Genomic DNA, 18254 nt, shown 5'->3' with positions numbered 1-18254 from the left:
TTCTCCTACTTCAAACAACCCAATTGGGGATCTACACTTCCTTCCATATAAGGCTTCATACGGAGCCATTTGAATACTGGAATGGTAGCTGTTGTTGTTGTATGAAAACTCAATAAGGGGTAAGTGGTCATCCCAACTACCACCGAAATCTAGAACACATGCTCTTAGCATATCCTCCAAGGTCTGAATGGTACGTTCGGATTGCCCATCAGTTTGTGGATGAAATGCCGTGCTAAGCTTCACTTGAGTACCCAAACCTTCTTGGAAAGATTTCCAGAACTTAGCTGTAAATTGTGCCCCTCTATCAGTAATAATGGACATTGGAATACCATGGAGTCGCACAATCTCTTTGAGATACAACTTTGCATAATCTTCTGCTGAGTACGTAGTCCTAACTGGAAGAAAATGGGCCGATTTCTTGAGTCTGTCCATGGTCACCCATATGGAGTCATATTTACTTCGGGAATGGGGTAATCCCACAATAAAATCCATGTTGATCACTTCCCATTTCCAAGTGGGGATTTCCATTGCTTGCAATAATCCTCCTGGCTTTTGATGCTCGATTTTCACTTGCTGACAGTTTGGACATTGAGCTACAAATTTTGCTGTCTTTCTTCATTCCATCCCACCAATACATTAACTTGAGATCATGATACATCTTTGTTGCACCTGGATGAACTGAATACTTAAAATAATGAGCTTCTTTTACATTCGACGACATAATTCTGCAACATTCGGAACACATAGCCTGCCTCGGTATCTAAGAACCCCATCTATAGAAGTTTCAAATGGAGACTTCTCTTTTTCATGAAATGTGTCTCTATAATTGCTCAACTGAGGATCTTCATATTGGCGCTTTTTCACCTCCATGTCCAAGGATGAAACAGTTGGATTATTAATACCAATTCCTGCACTGTCTGAGTTAATTAAACGAACTCCAAGATTAGCTAGTTGGTGAAGCTCGTGAATTAATTCTTTCTTTTCCGGGGGAACTTCACATAGGCTGCCCATTGATCTGCGGCTAAGCGCAACAGCTACTACATTTTCCTTTCTGGGGTGGTATAAAATACTCACATCATAATCCTTCAATAATTCAATCCACCGCCTCTGCCGCAGATTTAACTTCTTTTGTTTGAAAATGTTTTGAAGACTCTTGTGATCTATATAGATATCAACATGAACACCATACAAGTAATGTCTCCATATCTTTAATGCATGAATAACTACATCCAATTCGAGATTATGAGTTGGGTAGTTATTTTCATGTTTCCGCAGCTATCTCGAAGCATAAGCAATGACTTTACCGTGCTGCATCAATACACATCCTAACCCAACCCCGAAGCTTCATAATATACAACATAACCATCTGTCCCTTCAGAGAGTGTCAAGACTGGGGCTGAAGTTAACCTATCTTTCAATTCTTGAAAACTATGTTCACAAGCATTATTCCACTAAAATTTAGCTAGCTTCTGGGTTAGCTTCGTCAATGGGGCTCAAATAGATGAAAACCCTTCCACAAATCTCCTATAATAACCTGCTTACCCCAGAACACTACAGACTTCTGTAAGCATTGTTAGCCTTGGCCAAATCTTCACAGCTACAATTTATTGAGTATCAACTCGAATGCCATCATCTGAAATAACATGACCCAAAAATGTCATGAAATTCAGCCAAAAGTCGCACTTTGAAAATCTTGCGTACAATTCTCGAGTTTGAAGGATTCCAAGAACAATACGTAAATGGTCTGCATGTTCTGATTCTGTCCGAGAATATACAAGAATATCATCGATAAACACTATCACGAACAGATCTAAGAGAGGCCAGAATACATTATTCATCAAATTCATGAACACTGCCGGGGCATTAGTTAACCCAAATGACATCACCCGGAATTCATAATGGCCATATCTCATTCTGAAAGCTGTTTTAGGAATATCTTCCTCTTTAACTCTCACTTGATGATAACCTAACCTTAGGTCTATTTTGGAAAACCACTTGGCATCCTGTAATTGATCAAACAAATCATCAATTCTCAGAAGAGGATATTTATTCTTTATCGTCACCTTATTCAACTTCCTGTAATCAGTACATATCCGTAAAGAACCATATTTCTTTCGCACAAATAGAACTGGTGCTCCCCAAGGTGATGAACTAGGTATAATGAATCCTTTTTCCAGTAAATCCCTCAATTGCGCCTTTAGCTCTTTCAATTTTGCATGAGCCATTCGGTAAGGAGGAAGAGAAATAGCCTTAGTATCCGGCAACACATCAACAGCGTAGTCAATCTCTCTTTCCGGTAGAAGACCTGGAAGTTCATCTGGAAATACATCCGGAAATTCATTCACTAACGGAATGGATTGGAAAGTTGGTGACTTTGCTTCGGTGTCATGAACTCGAACTAAGTGATAAATAGCCTTTTGCTATCATCTTTCTTGCCTTAAGGTAGGAAATAAACCTACCTCTTGGGGATGTTGTATTACCTTTCCATTCAAGCACGGGCTCTCCCGGAAATTTAAACTGAACTACTTTCATGCGACAATCAACATTAGCATAACATGAAGCCAACCAATCCATACCCATAATCACATCGAAATCTAGCATTTCAAGCTCAAATAAATCAACTTTAGTCTAGCGGTCACATATCACAATTACACAATTTTTGTATACTTGTCTAGCTATCACGGGATCACCAATCGGAGTAGAATACCTTGAAAGGTTTAATTGGCTCGGGTTTCACACTAATACGACCATCAACATATGGAGTAATATAAGATAGTGTAAAACCTGGATCTATCAATGCATATACATCATGGGAAAATACGGACAATATACCTGTAACCACATTCGGGAAGGACTTAAGATCCTGTCGTCCGGCTAAAGCATAGATACGGGGCTGAGTGGCACCTGAAGTAGATGCTCCCAGTCTGCCTCTACCTCGACCTGCTGGAATCTGGGGAGTCTGCCCTATCGGGCGCCAGGAGATGAACCAGCTACTGATCCTGTGGGCTGAACCCCAACTCTACCACTCATCGACGGGCAATCTCGTATCATGTGCCCAACCTGGCCACAGACATAGCAAGCATCTGAACCTCGGCCACACTGTTCAGAATGTAATCTACTGCACTGGCTACATCGCGGTACTGGTGATCTCCTCTGGCTTTAATCAACCCCAAAGTGGGAACCTGAAGCTCTCGAACTCTGACCCTGTCCTGAAGGAATGGAGCAGTCAAATATCCTACCTGCAAATCGTGGAGGTGCACTAGTCGCCGACTGTCCTGAGTGTCTAGGATATGACTGCCTCGATCCCCCTTTATAATCGCTACCTACCCCCAGAGATCTTGCCCTCTTGCTTTGCCCTCTATCAATATCACGCTCACCCCTTTGTGGATGTTGTTGTCCTTCTAAGTTCTGGGCATGGTCCTGAATGCGGGAAATATCTATCCCATCTTGCAACAAAGCCGTCAAGCAGTGCTTGAACAAATGTGGCCCTAAGCCACTCACAAATCTGTGTACTCTATTCCCCATGTCGGCCACCATAGTCGGAGCATATCTAGCCAATGAATTAAACTGAAGGCTATACTCTCGGGCACTCATATTTCCTTGCTTTAGATTTAAGAACCTGTCCACTCTAGCTCGGGGGACCTCGGGTGGTAAATAGTGGCGGATGACGGCATCTACAAATTCTTGCCAAACTGGAGGAGGTGAATTCTCTTTTCTTGATGATATCAAATTATTATACCATAAGACTGCCACATCTCTGAGTCTATAAGATGCCAACTCCATAGATTCAGTTTCAGAAGCATGGATAATCTTCAATGTTCTCAACATTTCACCGATTAAACCTTGCGGGTATTCATCCGGTTGTGACCCAAAAAACACCGGAGGATTCAAACTTACGAAATCATGGGCTCTAGTACTAGCTGCTCTGTCACTTAGACTTGAACTCTACCGCTGTGCCTGGGCGGCAACTAACTGCATTAATAGATGAATAACCTCGGTCATTTGTTGACCCAAATTATCCGGGGGAGGAGTTGGAGGCATATGAGCTAGAACTGAAGCCCCTTCTTGTTCTTCTATTATAGGCGGAGTAGGAAAAGTATTAGATGGAGCCTCATTACGTGATTCGCCCTCTTCTACATTCATTGGCGGCTCCCTTTCTACCCGCCTTTCTACCGTAGTCTTGCCTTTATGGGCGGCTGCAGCTTTTCTCCTTGGCGTCATCTCTGAAATCATAACATATTATTAGGGAGGAGAAAATCTTATAACACGGCTCTATCGCACGATCTCATATGAAGAAGCATGAACACATCGTCTAAAGAAAGAGGACGTCCGTACGAGCATTGTACTGAGTATGTAAGGCATAAACAATAATAATACATCAATGAAATGGGGAGATATCAAATGAAGAACAACCTGTAACTAACTGTAAATTTTGATAGAAATAAAACATGCTAACTCACTTCATAAACATCATCATATCATGTATGCATATCTATATAAGCTGCCCGACCATATAGGTACGGTGTGATCATCATTAGCCCGTGTCCGGGGTTACCATCTCATGCCGCCCACTAGTGGTGTCTGCCCATGCCATCTAGACATGGTGTATACGCTGCCCGCTTTAGCGGTGTCTGCCCGACCATATAGGCGCGGTGTAATATCATCATCATGTACATCTCATAGGCTTATCATAATCTCGTCATACTCTTATCATAATGCATGCATAGGAACTCAAAGCCAAATATACCTTATCGGGGTGACATAAGTTCGTGAACCCCCGATTCCATTATTGAGAATTCATAAGCACTCTGCCTCACCTTGAAGGAATTAACATATAAGGTGAGTGTATACAATAAGCATCATCATTATCATAATCGTCATTATCATTCTCATAATGTATCTCTTATCTTTATCTCATATGACTCTTCATGAACATAGACTCATAATTTTTGGAATGTAAGAGGGTCATGGAGAGTAAGGGAAAATTCTGCCATGGGATTCATTCCTTAGAAAGAAGGGACTAGCCTTACACACATTTTCGTTTAGCTATCCTATCACTTGATCGTTCTCCTTCGATGCTCACGTTTCTACCTTCAAAAGAGTTCGTATTAACATTAGCTAATCGATTATATAAATGTGCTTACTAAAGCTAGAGAAAATTGGGCTGCATTTCCTTTGTTTATAAAACTTTCCTCATATCATATATCAACTCCCAAACGTCTATAATAACATTCACAACATTATAACCAATAATCTTCATTCATCTACATTACCCACGTTTCACAATTTCACTTCAATGCATCCATAATCATGGTCGTAGTACACTAGTACGTTTTCTCACAAATAATGCTTATCCCGTGTATGTAATATCATTTATAACATAATAATAATCACAATATATCAAGAATCATGACTCATCCCAAGCTACTACTCAAAATCTCATTATTCTCTTCTTTGTAACCCATTTTCTATCTCCTTTCATAATCTAAGTCTTTCAACCACTAAATATCTTAAACAACATGGAATGATCATAAAACTTACCTTAGATAGTGTGGGAATGAGCCTTGAGTTGAAAGATTTCACTTGAGCCAAAACCATAGTTCACTTTCAATGGAATTTCTTGACTTGGATGAACTCTAATGAGTTTCTTACACTTGATTTCCTTGGTTTGATGAAGTTGATCACAAATCTCTCTTGAGTTCTTGTGGAAGAAGTGTGGAGAGATTTCTAGAGAGTTCATGAAGTGTGGAGAGAAAGAATGAAATGAATTAAATGAGGTTGGGGCCTTATATCAAATTTTAAAATCTGTCCCGATATGAACATACTGACCAACATACGGTCCGTATCTTTTATACTGGCCGTATGTTCTGACCGTATGTTTTTTCCAGAGAAGGTCCTCACTCTGGGTAGAACATACGGCCTAACATACGGCTAGTATGTTTTATACGGTCCGTATGTTGGACCGTATGTTGCCCAACTTTCTGAAATTCGTTCTCGTCGACTCGTTTGATCTCCAATCCTTATGGAAACTTCTTAAGACTTGTTTAACACCTCATTAGCAATCCAAGGGGCGTTATAACTCTTCTCCAAGACATCATTAAGTGATCACTAACTCGTCACTCATACATCCTTCCCAATACATAGCGTATACCTTGCCTTTCTTGGCAAACTTTCTTCTCTTACCCCGAATGTCTTTGAAATCTCAATTAGGATCGTCAAATATTATTTCTTACTTATGGAAACATCATATACGACGTTCCCTTCGTCATTAAATACAATGTACTTGAACGGAAAGTTTTTTGAGGTGTAACAGTTTGTCTACGTACGACACAATGATATGAAATTCCGAGGTGTAACAGAAACATCATATCTCACATTATTTTTTTTGACTTGTTAATTCCCCTTATTTTCCTATCATACTTTCTTTCTCATATCTGCCCCATAATATACTCATTTTCAATCCGTTTTTTTTTCTCGTGATACATTCTCGAGCTTTGGCTTTTTCAAACTAACACATTTCTTTCTTTGGAATTTTTGGGAAGGTCATAATTCATCTCAGGACTAAATCTGCTTTTCCCCCCTTTTTAAGGATGTTCTTATACACTAGTAACCTTCGAGTATGAACCGTCTTTGATAATCGTTTGGCCGACCTTGGCGATCCTTCAACTTCTTTATTTCCTATAATTTCGTAGTTCTTTTCATCGCATGGCTTAACTCACTTCCTTTTTGCCAGTTGAGTTCTTGTATCAATTCAGAATGCTTAGGCATATCGGATACAATTTTGATACCTTCTCTATTATTTTTTCACTTCTACCTTTCATGACTAGCAGTCCCCTGGGCTAATGAATCAATGGGGACATCAAATTCATTGGGCCCCTTTATGGAGTATTTGACTATAACACGCTTCTTTAGCCCTAGTCTTTCTCCATGACTATCTTCTTAATATCCTTGAAATTCTCCTTGCTCTAGGTTCCCGATTCCAGTTTATGTCTATACCATACCAATAAACGTTTATACTCTTATCGCATCCGTACTCACGATCCGTCCTTCCCTAAGTTTGACTCACATTGTCCTATAGTTTTTCTTAACTGATCGCTTGTATCATAATCATACATCATAGTCCTTCTAATGTCCCGCCGATTCTCGTTCTCACCATGAAATATTAGCAAAATGCACCCTTTTCTTTCTCCCTTCATTCACTTCTTATTTCCCTTTACGATACCATAGCTTGCTCGTATGTATGTCTATCAATCGTATATTCGTTTTGTTTCCTTCGTAATCGTATTTCTATTCCAAGTCCATTGTCTCGTGCTACCAATGTACACCCTTGGTCAACCTTACTAATTTATTACACTTCCTCTTACCGTCGATTGTCATGTAACTTCCTTTAACCAATTCATTAACGTTCTTTCTCTTACTTTCATCTCAAGGTCCTTCTTGATTTCCTTTACTCTTAAAGTGCTCCTTTGCCTTGGCCATTTTATAGTATTCCTAGAAATCAGTAGAACATTCCACTATAAGTACAACCCGTCATCAACTAGTCCTGATCTTATGTGTATATATATAAACTTCTAGAGTAAAACTTTCCTCTACTCGTTAACTTCCGTTTTCCATAACAATATCTCTTTGTTATCTCTTACTAACCAATCTAATCCATAAATCGTAATACTGTATTTGAGTTACTAATACCCACTTTCTTTATGCTTTTAATAAGTCTCAACCCTCCGAAATCTCGAATGCAACTCATTCCAACTCCTTTAATTACTAATCATTTTCCCCCTCCAAAGTTCTCCCCTAAAATTAAATTACAATAATTCTAAAACTTCTCTTTGAAAACGTCTCGTCATGGTTCATCCAATCATGACTTACCGGTTGGGACTCACAATTAGTTCTAAGATAACATAACACCTATCGACTCCTCTGGTCATGTGGGTCCACTAAGTCACAATTCTCTTTCTCATAAATCATTCTTCAAACCACACTAAGACCATCTTAAAACTCCCTTGCATTCCCTTCTATTTTCTTGTCATATCCTTCCTATTTTATAGACATTAAGTGCCCCACCGGAATATCGTTCTATTTCTTTTCTTCCCCAAGAATTATTTTCAGTCCAGTCTCAAAAGATACTCTTTAGCTATTCTATTCATTTGCTAACTTGCCTTCAAATCTAGTTAAACTTATTTCCACAATAATATTTTTACTTCAAACTATCTCTATAATCCATTCCCGATACAATATCTACCACCTATTATTTCAGTCCTTGTGCTCGTTCTCAAGCTTACTCTCTTCCCCCTTAAAGGTTCACTACAAGAAAAAGGCTTTTCAGAGACCAAGATTTTGTGACGAGTTGTAAATATGGTCCCTAAAAGTATACCTATAGGGATGATATTTTTTTCTAGTCCCAAATTCGCTATTTTATTATTTTATTTCGCAAAGGGCCTCAACCTGGTCTATTAAAAAACACACATCTCGCCCCTAAAAGTGAAAATTTAAGCGGGATAAAAGAAGAATGCCAAAATTTTAGGGTGGACTAGAAGGAGCAAAGGCGCGAAGTTAAAAAGAGGCTAAAATTTCTCTCTCACACACACAAAGTAAAATCCCTAATTCTCATTGCTCAATATCTTCAATCCCTAAATCTCACCTCTCTCAATATATTGTTTGCGTACAACTGCTGTTTAAATTAACCACAAGTTTCTTTATCCTTCAACAGTAAGTTCTTTATCCTTCATCTCTTTCTTCATCATCTTTTTCTATTGAAACCGAAATTTTCTTCCTATAGTTCTTTCTTTGTCTCTGTGATTGGGCTGTTTAGGATACTAATTGTTTTTATTTGAGGGCTAATTAAAAAGTGATAGTTTTGGGTTTAAAGCTAGGGCTTGAAGGTCAAGGAGGAGATATTGAGTGTTTATTTTAGGATTTTGTCTGTTAGGGTTGCATAAGCATGTCTTATGGGTACTTTTTTAAAGGGCCATGAAAGGTTCGTTAGGATTGTCATTGTATTTTTTCCCATGAGGTGATGAATTTGCAACTTTTTTAACCATTAGAGACTCTAATTCAATTTCTTTACTCTTAACTTTTATGGTTTTTTAATTGCCTAAACAAACTTATTCAATTTGGTAAGTTTAATATAATTTCAGAAAAAAAAAATTAGGCGAGAAAGAAACGATGATGTGAATTGGCTTTGTTGAAGCATCTCAAATAGATTTTCTGGTGAAACTCTATTCAGCAGCACTCTAGTTACAGTAACAGACTCACTCGTCAAAACTCTTCGGTGTCAATATTTGCGTTTATTTTGTTATGATCTACTCCCTACCATTTAAAATTCACATTGCCTCAGTTTTAAGTATTATAATCTAAGCTCTGTAATTTTATTTTTTTGTGGAATGAAATTACTCTTCTTCATTGAATTAACAAAGCTCATTCCTTGGTTTTTGCATATGCTGAATAAAAAATAGATTCTATGTTCTTGTGCTTACCAGTAGTGCCGAAATCCTTGTTTTTTCACTTGTTCCTGCACTTGAGGAGATAGTTAATTCTGTTAAATTATAAGAAGAGAAGCAGAATGTAACTATAGATGAAACAACATTGTTGTTTTTCAAAAGTCTGTTGGACTAGAGAATTCAATAAGGATGACTTGTACAAAAGCATTTAATATAATTAAAACATTACTTTTGGATTGTTTCATTGAGCTTGAAATTTTTTCATAGTTCTTGTAGCCTGAAAATTTAAATGAATAACTAAAGTATTTTATCATTTTGTCAATTATAAACCTAATATGAAATAGAGTATCTAAGCTGAAGAAGAAAGAAAAGTAGGACAAGACAATCTTTGCATCATAGCTTAGTAAAACAGAAATGAAATTTATTTACAAGATGAGCTGATGCTTGATTGACAGGAAAACCATAATCCAAGTTTATTGTTGAAAGTAGATGATTGAAATATTAGCTTATAAAGAAAGTAAAAAGAGTAGCAGTAATAGAGTTCTTTGTAGAGTTTACATTCCATTTCAACTTATTATTCTATCGTATTAGAATGAGTAAATTAAATTGATTAGTTGAATTGGAGTGGTAGTCTGAAATAGAGACTATCATAGTTGTCACTTTGTTATTCAGATAGTACTTGGCCACAACACAAAATTAGGCAAAGTTAATGGTTGATGTAGAAAATACAAGTTTAATTTGAAAGCAATGTAGCAGAATGTTGTTTTAAAATAAATTGGTGTATCAGATATCTATACTTCTATGTGGATCACGGGTTTGAAAAATGGTTATGCAAAAATTACACGAAAGAAAATAAAGTTATGATTGTTTACCCTCTAGAAATATTACTGAATTCAATTAGCTTTTGTTGTTTGCTGCTCTAAAAAAAGGAACAAAAGAGTAGTTGTTGTTGGGCATCCATTTCGGATTAGTAAATGGATATATTTTAATCAATGGTGAGAAGAAATGTTTTTTGTATTCAAAGTTAGTTGACTGAGGTCATATGCAATTATTTGAGGATCTGTATGTTAGTGAATTTCATGGATGCTAGCATAATCTTGCATGACTCCAAGTCCACTTTAATTGTTTATTTTTTTATCATTATTTGGGATGATTCATATAGTGATTTTCTTTGAAGTGAAAAAATATCGCATTTACTTGAGAAGTTGTTTGTTATATGTTTTGGCATAGCATTTTTAGCTTATCTTTTATTTTTTTGGCTAAATTTTTATAGCTTATCTTATTATTGTGACATCTGTGAGAGGTTTCTAATCATAAAAAATATGAGTTGACAAGTTTAATAAAAAGTTACGTGCATCTTAAAAATTTTGTTATTCTGTTGTATTTTGATCTAATTTTTATTTACTATCCTAGGTTACGGCACCAAGTAAGCAATGGATGCAACTTGTTGATAATCGACTTAGTGAAGCCCACTTAATCGGGGTACAAAAGCTTTTGGATTATGCTTTTCAAAGAACAGGAGAATTGTATGAAATACGATGTCCCTGTGTCAAGTGTTGTAACACAACATTAGGAACATGTGAGACTGTTGAGACACATCTGAAAGTATATGGAATAATCTAAAATTAGACTTTTTGGTATCACCATGGGGAAGTTTTAGGTGAGCCGCTGTCGAAATGCGAAGATGATAATGAAGTAGAGGAATGTGAGAGTGAGGATGAAATACAGGAAATTTTGAGATGTTTATATCCTAATCTTGGTGAACGCACTGCAAACAGTGGTTGTGACGATTTACCTAAAGAGGAACCGAATGTTGAAGCAAAAGTTTTTTATAGCCTATTGAGAGATGTCGAGAAGCCACTATACCAAAGTTCAAAAGTCTCAAAGCTTTCAACTTTGATTAAATTGCTTCACATAAAAAGTATGGGTCGTTGGAGCAATGAGTCATTTACAATGTTATTGAAAATGTTAGAAGAGGAGTTGTTGCCAGATGGAGCAAATTTACCAAATTCATATTATGAGGCAAAGAAGGTAATTCGGGACCTTGGGTTTTCCTACCACAAGATTGATGCTTATGTAAATGATTGCATGTTATACTGGAAGGAGGATAACTTACTTGATTCTTGTAAAGTTTGTGGTGCGTCCAGATGGAAAATAGAAAAACCTAGCTGGGAAACAAAGAATAGAAAAGGTAAAAAGATAGCATCAAAGACTTTACGCTATTTTCCGTTAAAGCCTAGGCTACAAAGGTTGTTTATGTCTACAAAGACATCTTCTTTAATGACATGGAATCATGATGAAAGAGTTGATGATGGAATAATGAGGCACCCAACTGATTCAATGGAATGGAAATCATTTGATGAGCTTCGTCCCTCATTTGCGGCCGAGCCTCATAATGTTCGACTTGGACTTGCTAGTGATGGATTTCAGCCATTTCGGAGTTCAAAAACCTCATATAGCATTTGGCCAGTGGTACTTATTCCTTATAATTTACCACCTTGGTTGGGTTTGAAACAAGAAATTTTCATTGTGTCAATGCTAATACCTAGTCCAGATAGTCCAGGAGATGCAATTGACATATATCTGCAGCCCATGATAGAAGAACTGAAGGAGTTATGGGAATTTTGTATAGAGACTTTTGATGCATCAACTAGACAGAATTTCAAGTTACATGCTTCTTTGTTATGGACCATCAATGACTTTCTAGCATATGAAAACTTATCTGGATGGAGTAAAAAAGGGAAATTGGCATGCCCGTGTTGCAACAAAGATACTTACTCAATCAGATTGGCTAATAGTAAGATACAGTGTTTTATGGGTCATCGGTGTTACCTTCCTCTTAATCACAAATGGAGGAATGATAGGGCGTCATTTGATGGTACAAAAGAGAAAAGGCTTCCACCAAAAATGCATTCTGGTGTTGAGATATTTAATCAAGTACAAGATCTTGAAGTGTTGTAGTTAACAAAGGATCCAAAGAAAAGGATCAAGATATCACATGATGGCCGAAATGATAATTGGAATAAGAAGAGTATCTTTTTTGAACTTCCCTATTGGAAATCTCTCTTGTTGCGAAATAATTTGGATGTTATGCATATCGAGAAAAATATATGTGATAATATTTTGGGGACGATCATGAATGCCAAAGGAAAGACCAAGGACACCATAAATACTCTACTAGATTTGCAAGAAATGAACATTAGGTTGGAATTGCACCCTATCAAAAAAGGAGAAAAATATGAAGTTCCAACAGCTTGTTACACATTATCTCCTCAAGAAAAGCACAACTTATGTCTATTTTTAAAGAATTTAAAGGTCCCAGATGGATTTTTATGTAATATTTCTCAATGTGTTAACTTGAAAGATCACAAGATTTTTGGCTTAAAGAGTCATGATTGCTATGTTCTTCTACAACATTTACTCCCTCTTGCGCTACGTGGTATGTTGTCCAAAACAGTTTGTGAACCCCTTGTTGAGTTGTGCTTGTTTTTTAATGTGCTTGGAGCAAAGGTATTAAGAACTGATGACTTGGAACAAATTGAAGCTCAAATTCCTATAACTCTTTGCAAGTTAGAAAAGGTCTTCCCTCCTTCATTTTTTGATGTCATGGTGCACTTGCCTGTTCAGTTAGCTAATGAAGCTAATCTTGCTGGACCGGTTCAGTATCGGTGGATGTATCCTATAGAGCGATGGTTATATTTTTTGAAATCTCTCATTGGTAATAGGGCTTGTCCGGAAGATTCTATTGCAGAAGGTTACCTTGTAAATGAAAGTATGACCTCATGTTTGAGGTATCTGCATAGAATTGACACAAAGTTTAATCAGCCAGAATGAAATTATGATGGTGGTTTACCAAAGTCCAATGGAGGTCTATCTCTATTTTGTAAATCTGGAAAAGCTTTAGGAGCTCCAAAACAGCGTGACGTTGAAGCAGGCACATATATACATATTCAAGAATTGTGATGAAGTTCTACCATTTCTAGAGTAAGAAAATTATTTCCTTCATATCACATTTCATTTTTCGTAAGAAAATTATTTCCTTCATATCATATTTCATTTTCCTTGTTTCCTTAGGATTGTTTTTCTTTTGTGTGACATTTGTGGTTCAACTGAAATTTGTAGAGAGTTTGCACAAATTCATGTAGATGCTACTCTACACTTGTCCGATGCAGAATGGAACAGGCAGTTTATTGAATGGTTTAAAGATAGGGTGAGTAATACATACACATCAAATTTGGAAATCTAATATTATATTACTCATTCTGAAGTAATCAATTTTATTTTGTTGATAGGTTGCACAATTGCATAAAGGAGATGATAGTCGGTTCATGGAAGATCTCCTCGTACTTTCACGTGGTCCTACCCCATATGTGTTACGTTATAATGGCTACATTGTTAATGGATATAGATTTCATGTAGAAGATTATGATAAACATTTAAGGACTCAAAATTGTGGTGTGATTGTTGTCGGTGAGACTGATGAACATAGGGAGAATATTGATTACTCTGGAGTTTTAACCGATGTTCTTGAATTGAAATTCACGGGAAGAATAGTGATTTTGTTTGAATGTAATTGGTTTGATGCGTATGATAACACGAAAGGAATTAAAACAGATGAGTATGGCATCGTAAGTGTTAATTAGGGGCGATTTTTAAAAATAAATGAGCCTTTTATATTAGCGGACCAAGCATCTCAAGTATTTTATGCTAATGATAATTCCAATAAGGGTTGGTGTGTAGCGAGAAAGACGCAACCTCGTGATTTTTCTGAGGTTGTGCAAAAATTGGATGATGATGTTGTAGATTTAGAAAATCCTACACAAAATAAGCGATAAAGAACGACTGAGGTGTACTATCTCTTTATGCTATTAACAAATTCATTATTATACATTCTGATTACATGATTTCTCTGTTAGTACATTTTCTTATAATGTTTTAACTTCTTTTTTTTTTGTAGGTTTGATAAGAAACCATCAAAGAATGAAAATGAGGTGGAATCCACTATGAAAGCTACTGAATATGCGTTTGTTACAGCAGGTTCTATTGGGAAGGGACGAGGGAGAGGGCTTAAATTTATGTAATATGCTTTTTTTCTTCTTAGCATGTGTGAAGTGTGGCTTTAGTGTTCCTGGAAACTTAGTACGTATTAAATAAGTTCATTGACAAATCCACAACTGAGACAATAATATTATTTTGGACTAAGAGCTCACATTTGTGTGTAAACTTAAAATCTGGATGGAATTCCATATTCTTACTAGTGTATATAGGAACTTAGCACGTGAGGATTGTGGCTTAGAGCTATGATATTAGTTCATTCCCAGACCTGTGACCGAGTTATGGCAATTGAATTTTTCCATTATCAGTTGATGTGAAATGTGATAAGATTAGATTGTCAATATTAATGTAGCAACTTGGAAATGGTTTTATATATAGAAGAGATTGTCATGCTGGCTGTAAATATGAGCCTGCTCTGCTATTATTGGAGTTACTTAGTGTAAATTGTGAAATTTAATTTTTTCTTAAAGGGTAACATAGGCCAACAGATAAATGTTCTTACTCAGTTTACAACCTTGTAGAAATGTTCTTGTCATAAGCATAGATGACATAAGCAGAGATGACAACTTCTCTCACAGGTTTCTTCTCTTGTTCAGTATTTTCACCTTGCTGAATTGCAAAAATTTAAAGATACATTTTAAAGAGCTGTTTAACACCTTATTTGTTTCATATCTTTGGCCCTCTATATACAGTAATTGGATTTTCCGTTTGCTCCAAACGAGCACTTTTAATTTATGTATTGGATGTCAACCGAAGTTTGATTTATTGCAGGATATATTTGAGTGATGACATGGATATTCTTTGGGATCATATTTTCTGATGGATGAAAGAGTTATGGAACAAATGGAGAGGACAATTGCATTCAAATTTTAAAGGATCGCTTGTCTAACTTTGAAAAATGAGATGAAAGAACTGAAGCAATTGAAAGAGTGGTTTTTATTTTAACACTCCAATTTCCAGCCTTTGACATCAGAATGCTTCGAAGAATGACTATTCCTTTGATGATGCCAAGTTAGTACTAACTTACTCAAACTTATAATTTTTCTTTAAAGTATATTTGCTTGCTTGGTTGATTCTTGAAGCATAAGCATACTCCCTGCCCTGAGCAGATGAATATGTTGCGCCCTCCTTATGCAACTAACTGTTAACTACAATTGAAATATCTATTAAGAGGTTAAGAAATGAAATATTGACATGTAGTCTAACTGTGTAAAATTTTTTTTTTTTTTTTTTTAATAAAGTTCCAAGTTCTTGCTGGGTTGTATTATATCACATGAAGGATACAAAACAAGAGGGGTACTAGGCCTGACCTCAGGCAAAAGATTGCAGTTATACATTATAGACATACACAGTACTTACATTGTAGAGATTTAGCTTACAAAAAAAAACTTGGGAGGTCTTGATACTGAGATGGCAATTTTCAGTAGAAAATTAATCTTTCAGGGATAGGTCTAAGCTTCTCAATAGTGTGGCAGATACTTCACCAGTTAGGAAAGGTACTATTCAGTGCAACTTTCAGAGTCCATATTATATGGTATTGAATCTGCTTATTCACATTATTAGTATGGTATCCATATTTATAGGAAGTCGTACCCTTTCAAAGCTCCTAGCATATTATAATTGGGGTGATAAGTAAAGTCATCTTATGCACCCTATTTGGTCTGCTCGGCTACATCACTTTCCACAAAATAATGCAGAGTATTCTCTTTTTGGCAGAATTGATAGAACAAATGGAGATTTGGGCTGTTGTTACAGTGTTGGCGTAAGTGTATTTATTTTGTTTTGAGACAGAATTTTTAGATATGTGATATGTCCTCACTTTTATTTGCACTTACACATTCTGAAATCTAGTCGATTATAGTACTTGTAGCTTTCTGAAACCTTATTTATAATGGTGAAATGTTATTGTAAGACTAGTTTATCTCCGGAGACATTCACGATTAAGTACATTCGTGAAGTAAAGGAAAATAATAATAAAATCATCAGTAGATAACAATAAAACTGAGCTAGTTTGATTCGTGAAGAAGTAGAAAGAACCATAGGTTTTCAACATAAGAAAATCAAGACTACGTAAAATATCTACCTCCATCTGAAAAAAGAGACATGAAAAATGTATATCAGGAATGGTCTACATTCCGAAGCAAGGTTTAGAAAATAAATGAAAAATATAGTAGACAATCACCGATAAAAAGTATGGATTGAACTAGGAGTTGAATCAGATTACTTGTCATCTTAAGTGTCACAAACATAAAGAAATTAGGTGAGTTCTCATTAGATTACATACTAGAAGACCATTATTATGTTATGACCACTTTGTAGCAAGATCAACATAAACATAAAATAGGTACTAGTTGTTATAAATGTAGAGTTTGTACAAATTTGGAGACATCAATGTTGCACGCTGAAATTGTTTGGTTACTGGAATCTTATTTGTAATGGAGAAATGCCCAGAAAAGCAGTTTTGCTTTTGATCTCAATTGTCAGCCTCTTCTATCCACCTTGTTTTTGTTTTTGTGTGCTACACTAGAATGAAAAGATAGAAATCACTTCATGTCCAATGTGCATCTGAATCTTTTTTACATTAATATTGTTGCTAAGTGCAGTTCTGCTGAAGTTGTCTTGTTATTTAACCAATTTTCCAGTTGACTTTTTGTATTCTTTTTCTAAATGGATTTTTAATACTTTTACAGGTATGGAAATTGAAGTTCACGAGAAGCAAAAGGTCTATGTACAAATTGAAGTTCATGAGATTGACCATCATTTTGCTAGGAATGTTGGGAAAATTATATATTACAGTCTTGGGGGTCTATGTTCAAAATACTGTGACTAAATTACATCATTGATGTACATTGCCAGTAACTGATGGTGTTCATGTTTTGTAATTAATCTTTCTATATATATGAAATCAGCGTCAACTTTACATTAATTGCCATATTTTCTAGTTGCAAATTGAATGTGATTTAGGACCTGTTAGTTGTTTAAAGGGACTAGATTGCTAGTCCTTAAAAGCCATTTTTATGAGTTGAAAATCTGGTCGCTAAATTACCAGTTGATGACCAACTTTAAACTAGTCTCAAAGAAGTTAAGGACCAACTTTTAACTGGTCGCAAAATCTGTTTAAGACCACTAATTTCGTCTCAAAATTGTTCAATTAGGTACCAGGAAAATGGTCCTTAAAGATGTTTAAAGACAAGTTTCAAGCTGGTCGCGAAAAGTTGTAACGACGAGCACTCAAACTAGTCCTTAATGATCTTTAGCGGCGGAGGCTATAGAGACGGGATATTGTGGTCGCTATTGATCTTTAAGGACCAGAAATGGGCTTTTAGGGACCAGTTTTCCCTTCGTTATTGAGCATTTTTCTTGTAGTGGTTTTACCTTATGGTGTTATATTCCATTGTCATTCTCGATCGAAATTTCGTCCCATAATAATCCTTTCATCATCATTTTTTTTCTTACATTTACGAATCCTTCAAGTTCCCTACTTGTCATTACCCCAAAATACTACTTTAAATCTCAAATCTTGCCTATAATAACCCCTGGGGATACTCGAAATAATGATGTACCCAACTATTTGTCCAGCCGGAATAGTACTTTTTATTCTAATAACTAATGCCCATCTCAAATCTTCCTCTTATTATTCCATAGCAACCTATCTCATACTTTCCCATTAATCAATCTGTAGCAATTATAGACGTATAATCTTCGTGATCTCCTAAATCTTTGGTCCTTGTCCTTCTTTGGTCCTTGTCCTTAAATTTT

The 18254-nt window shown here is 36.2% G+C and overlaps 1 protein-coding gene across 1 annotated transcript; it reads left to right on the top strand.

Annotated features, from left to right (window-relative positions):
* Positions 1-8543: 8543 nt before the first annotated feature.
* LOC132599669 (uncharacterized) lies at positions 8544-17434 on the top strand. The gene is made up of 6 exons (XM_060312954.1): positions 8544-8709; positions 10854-13424; positions 13563-13650; positions 13733-15506; positions 16212-16257; positions 17186-17434. Exon 2 carries the CDS (start codon positions 11364-11366, stop codon positions 12399-12401), a length of 1038 nt encoding a protein of 345 aa, XP_060168937.1. The 5' UTR covers positions 8544-8709; positions 10854-11363; the 3' UTR covers positions 12402-13424; positions 13563-13650; positions 13733-15506; positions 16212-16257; positions 17186-17434.
* The last annotated feature ends 820 nt before the right edge of the window (positions 17435-18254 follow it).

This window comes from Lycium barbarum, chromosome 6 (assembly GCF_019175385.1).
Source record: "Lycium barbarum isolate Lr01 chromosome 6, ASM1917538v2, whole genome shotgun sequence".
In the NCBI taxonomy this organism is placed as follows: domain Eukaryota; kingdom Viridiplantae; phylum Streptophyta; class Magnoliopsida; order Solanales; family Solanaceae; genus Lycium; species Lycium barbarum.
The sequence above is the reverse complement of the archived record's forward strand: the minus strand, read 5'-3'. Positions and strand labels throughout refer to the sequence as shown.

Coding starts and splice junctions, on each gene's coding strand:
- LOC132599669 (XM_060312954.1), top strand. CDS start 11,364: ATGGGTCGTTGGAGCAATGAGTCATTTACAATGTTATTGAAAATGTTA.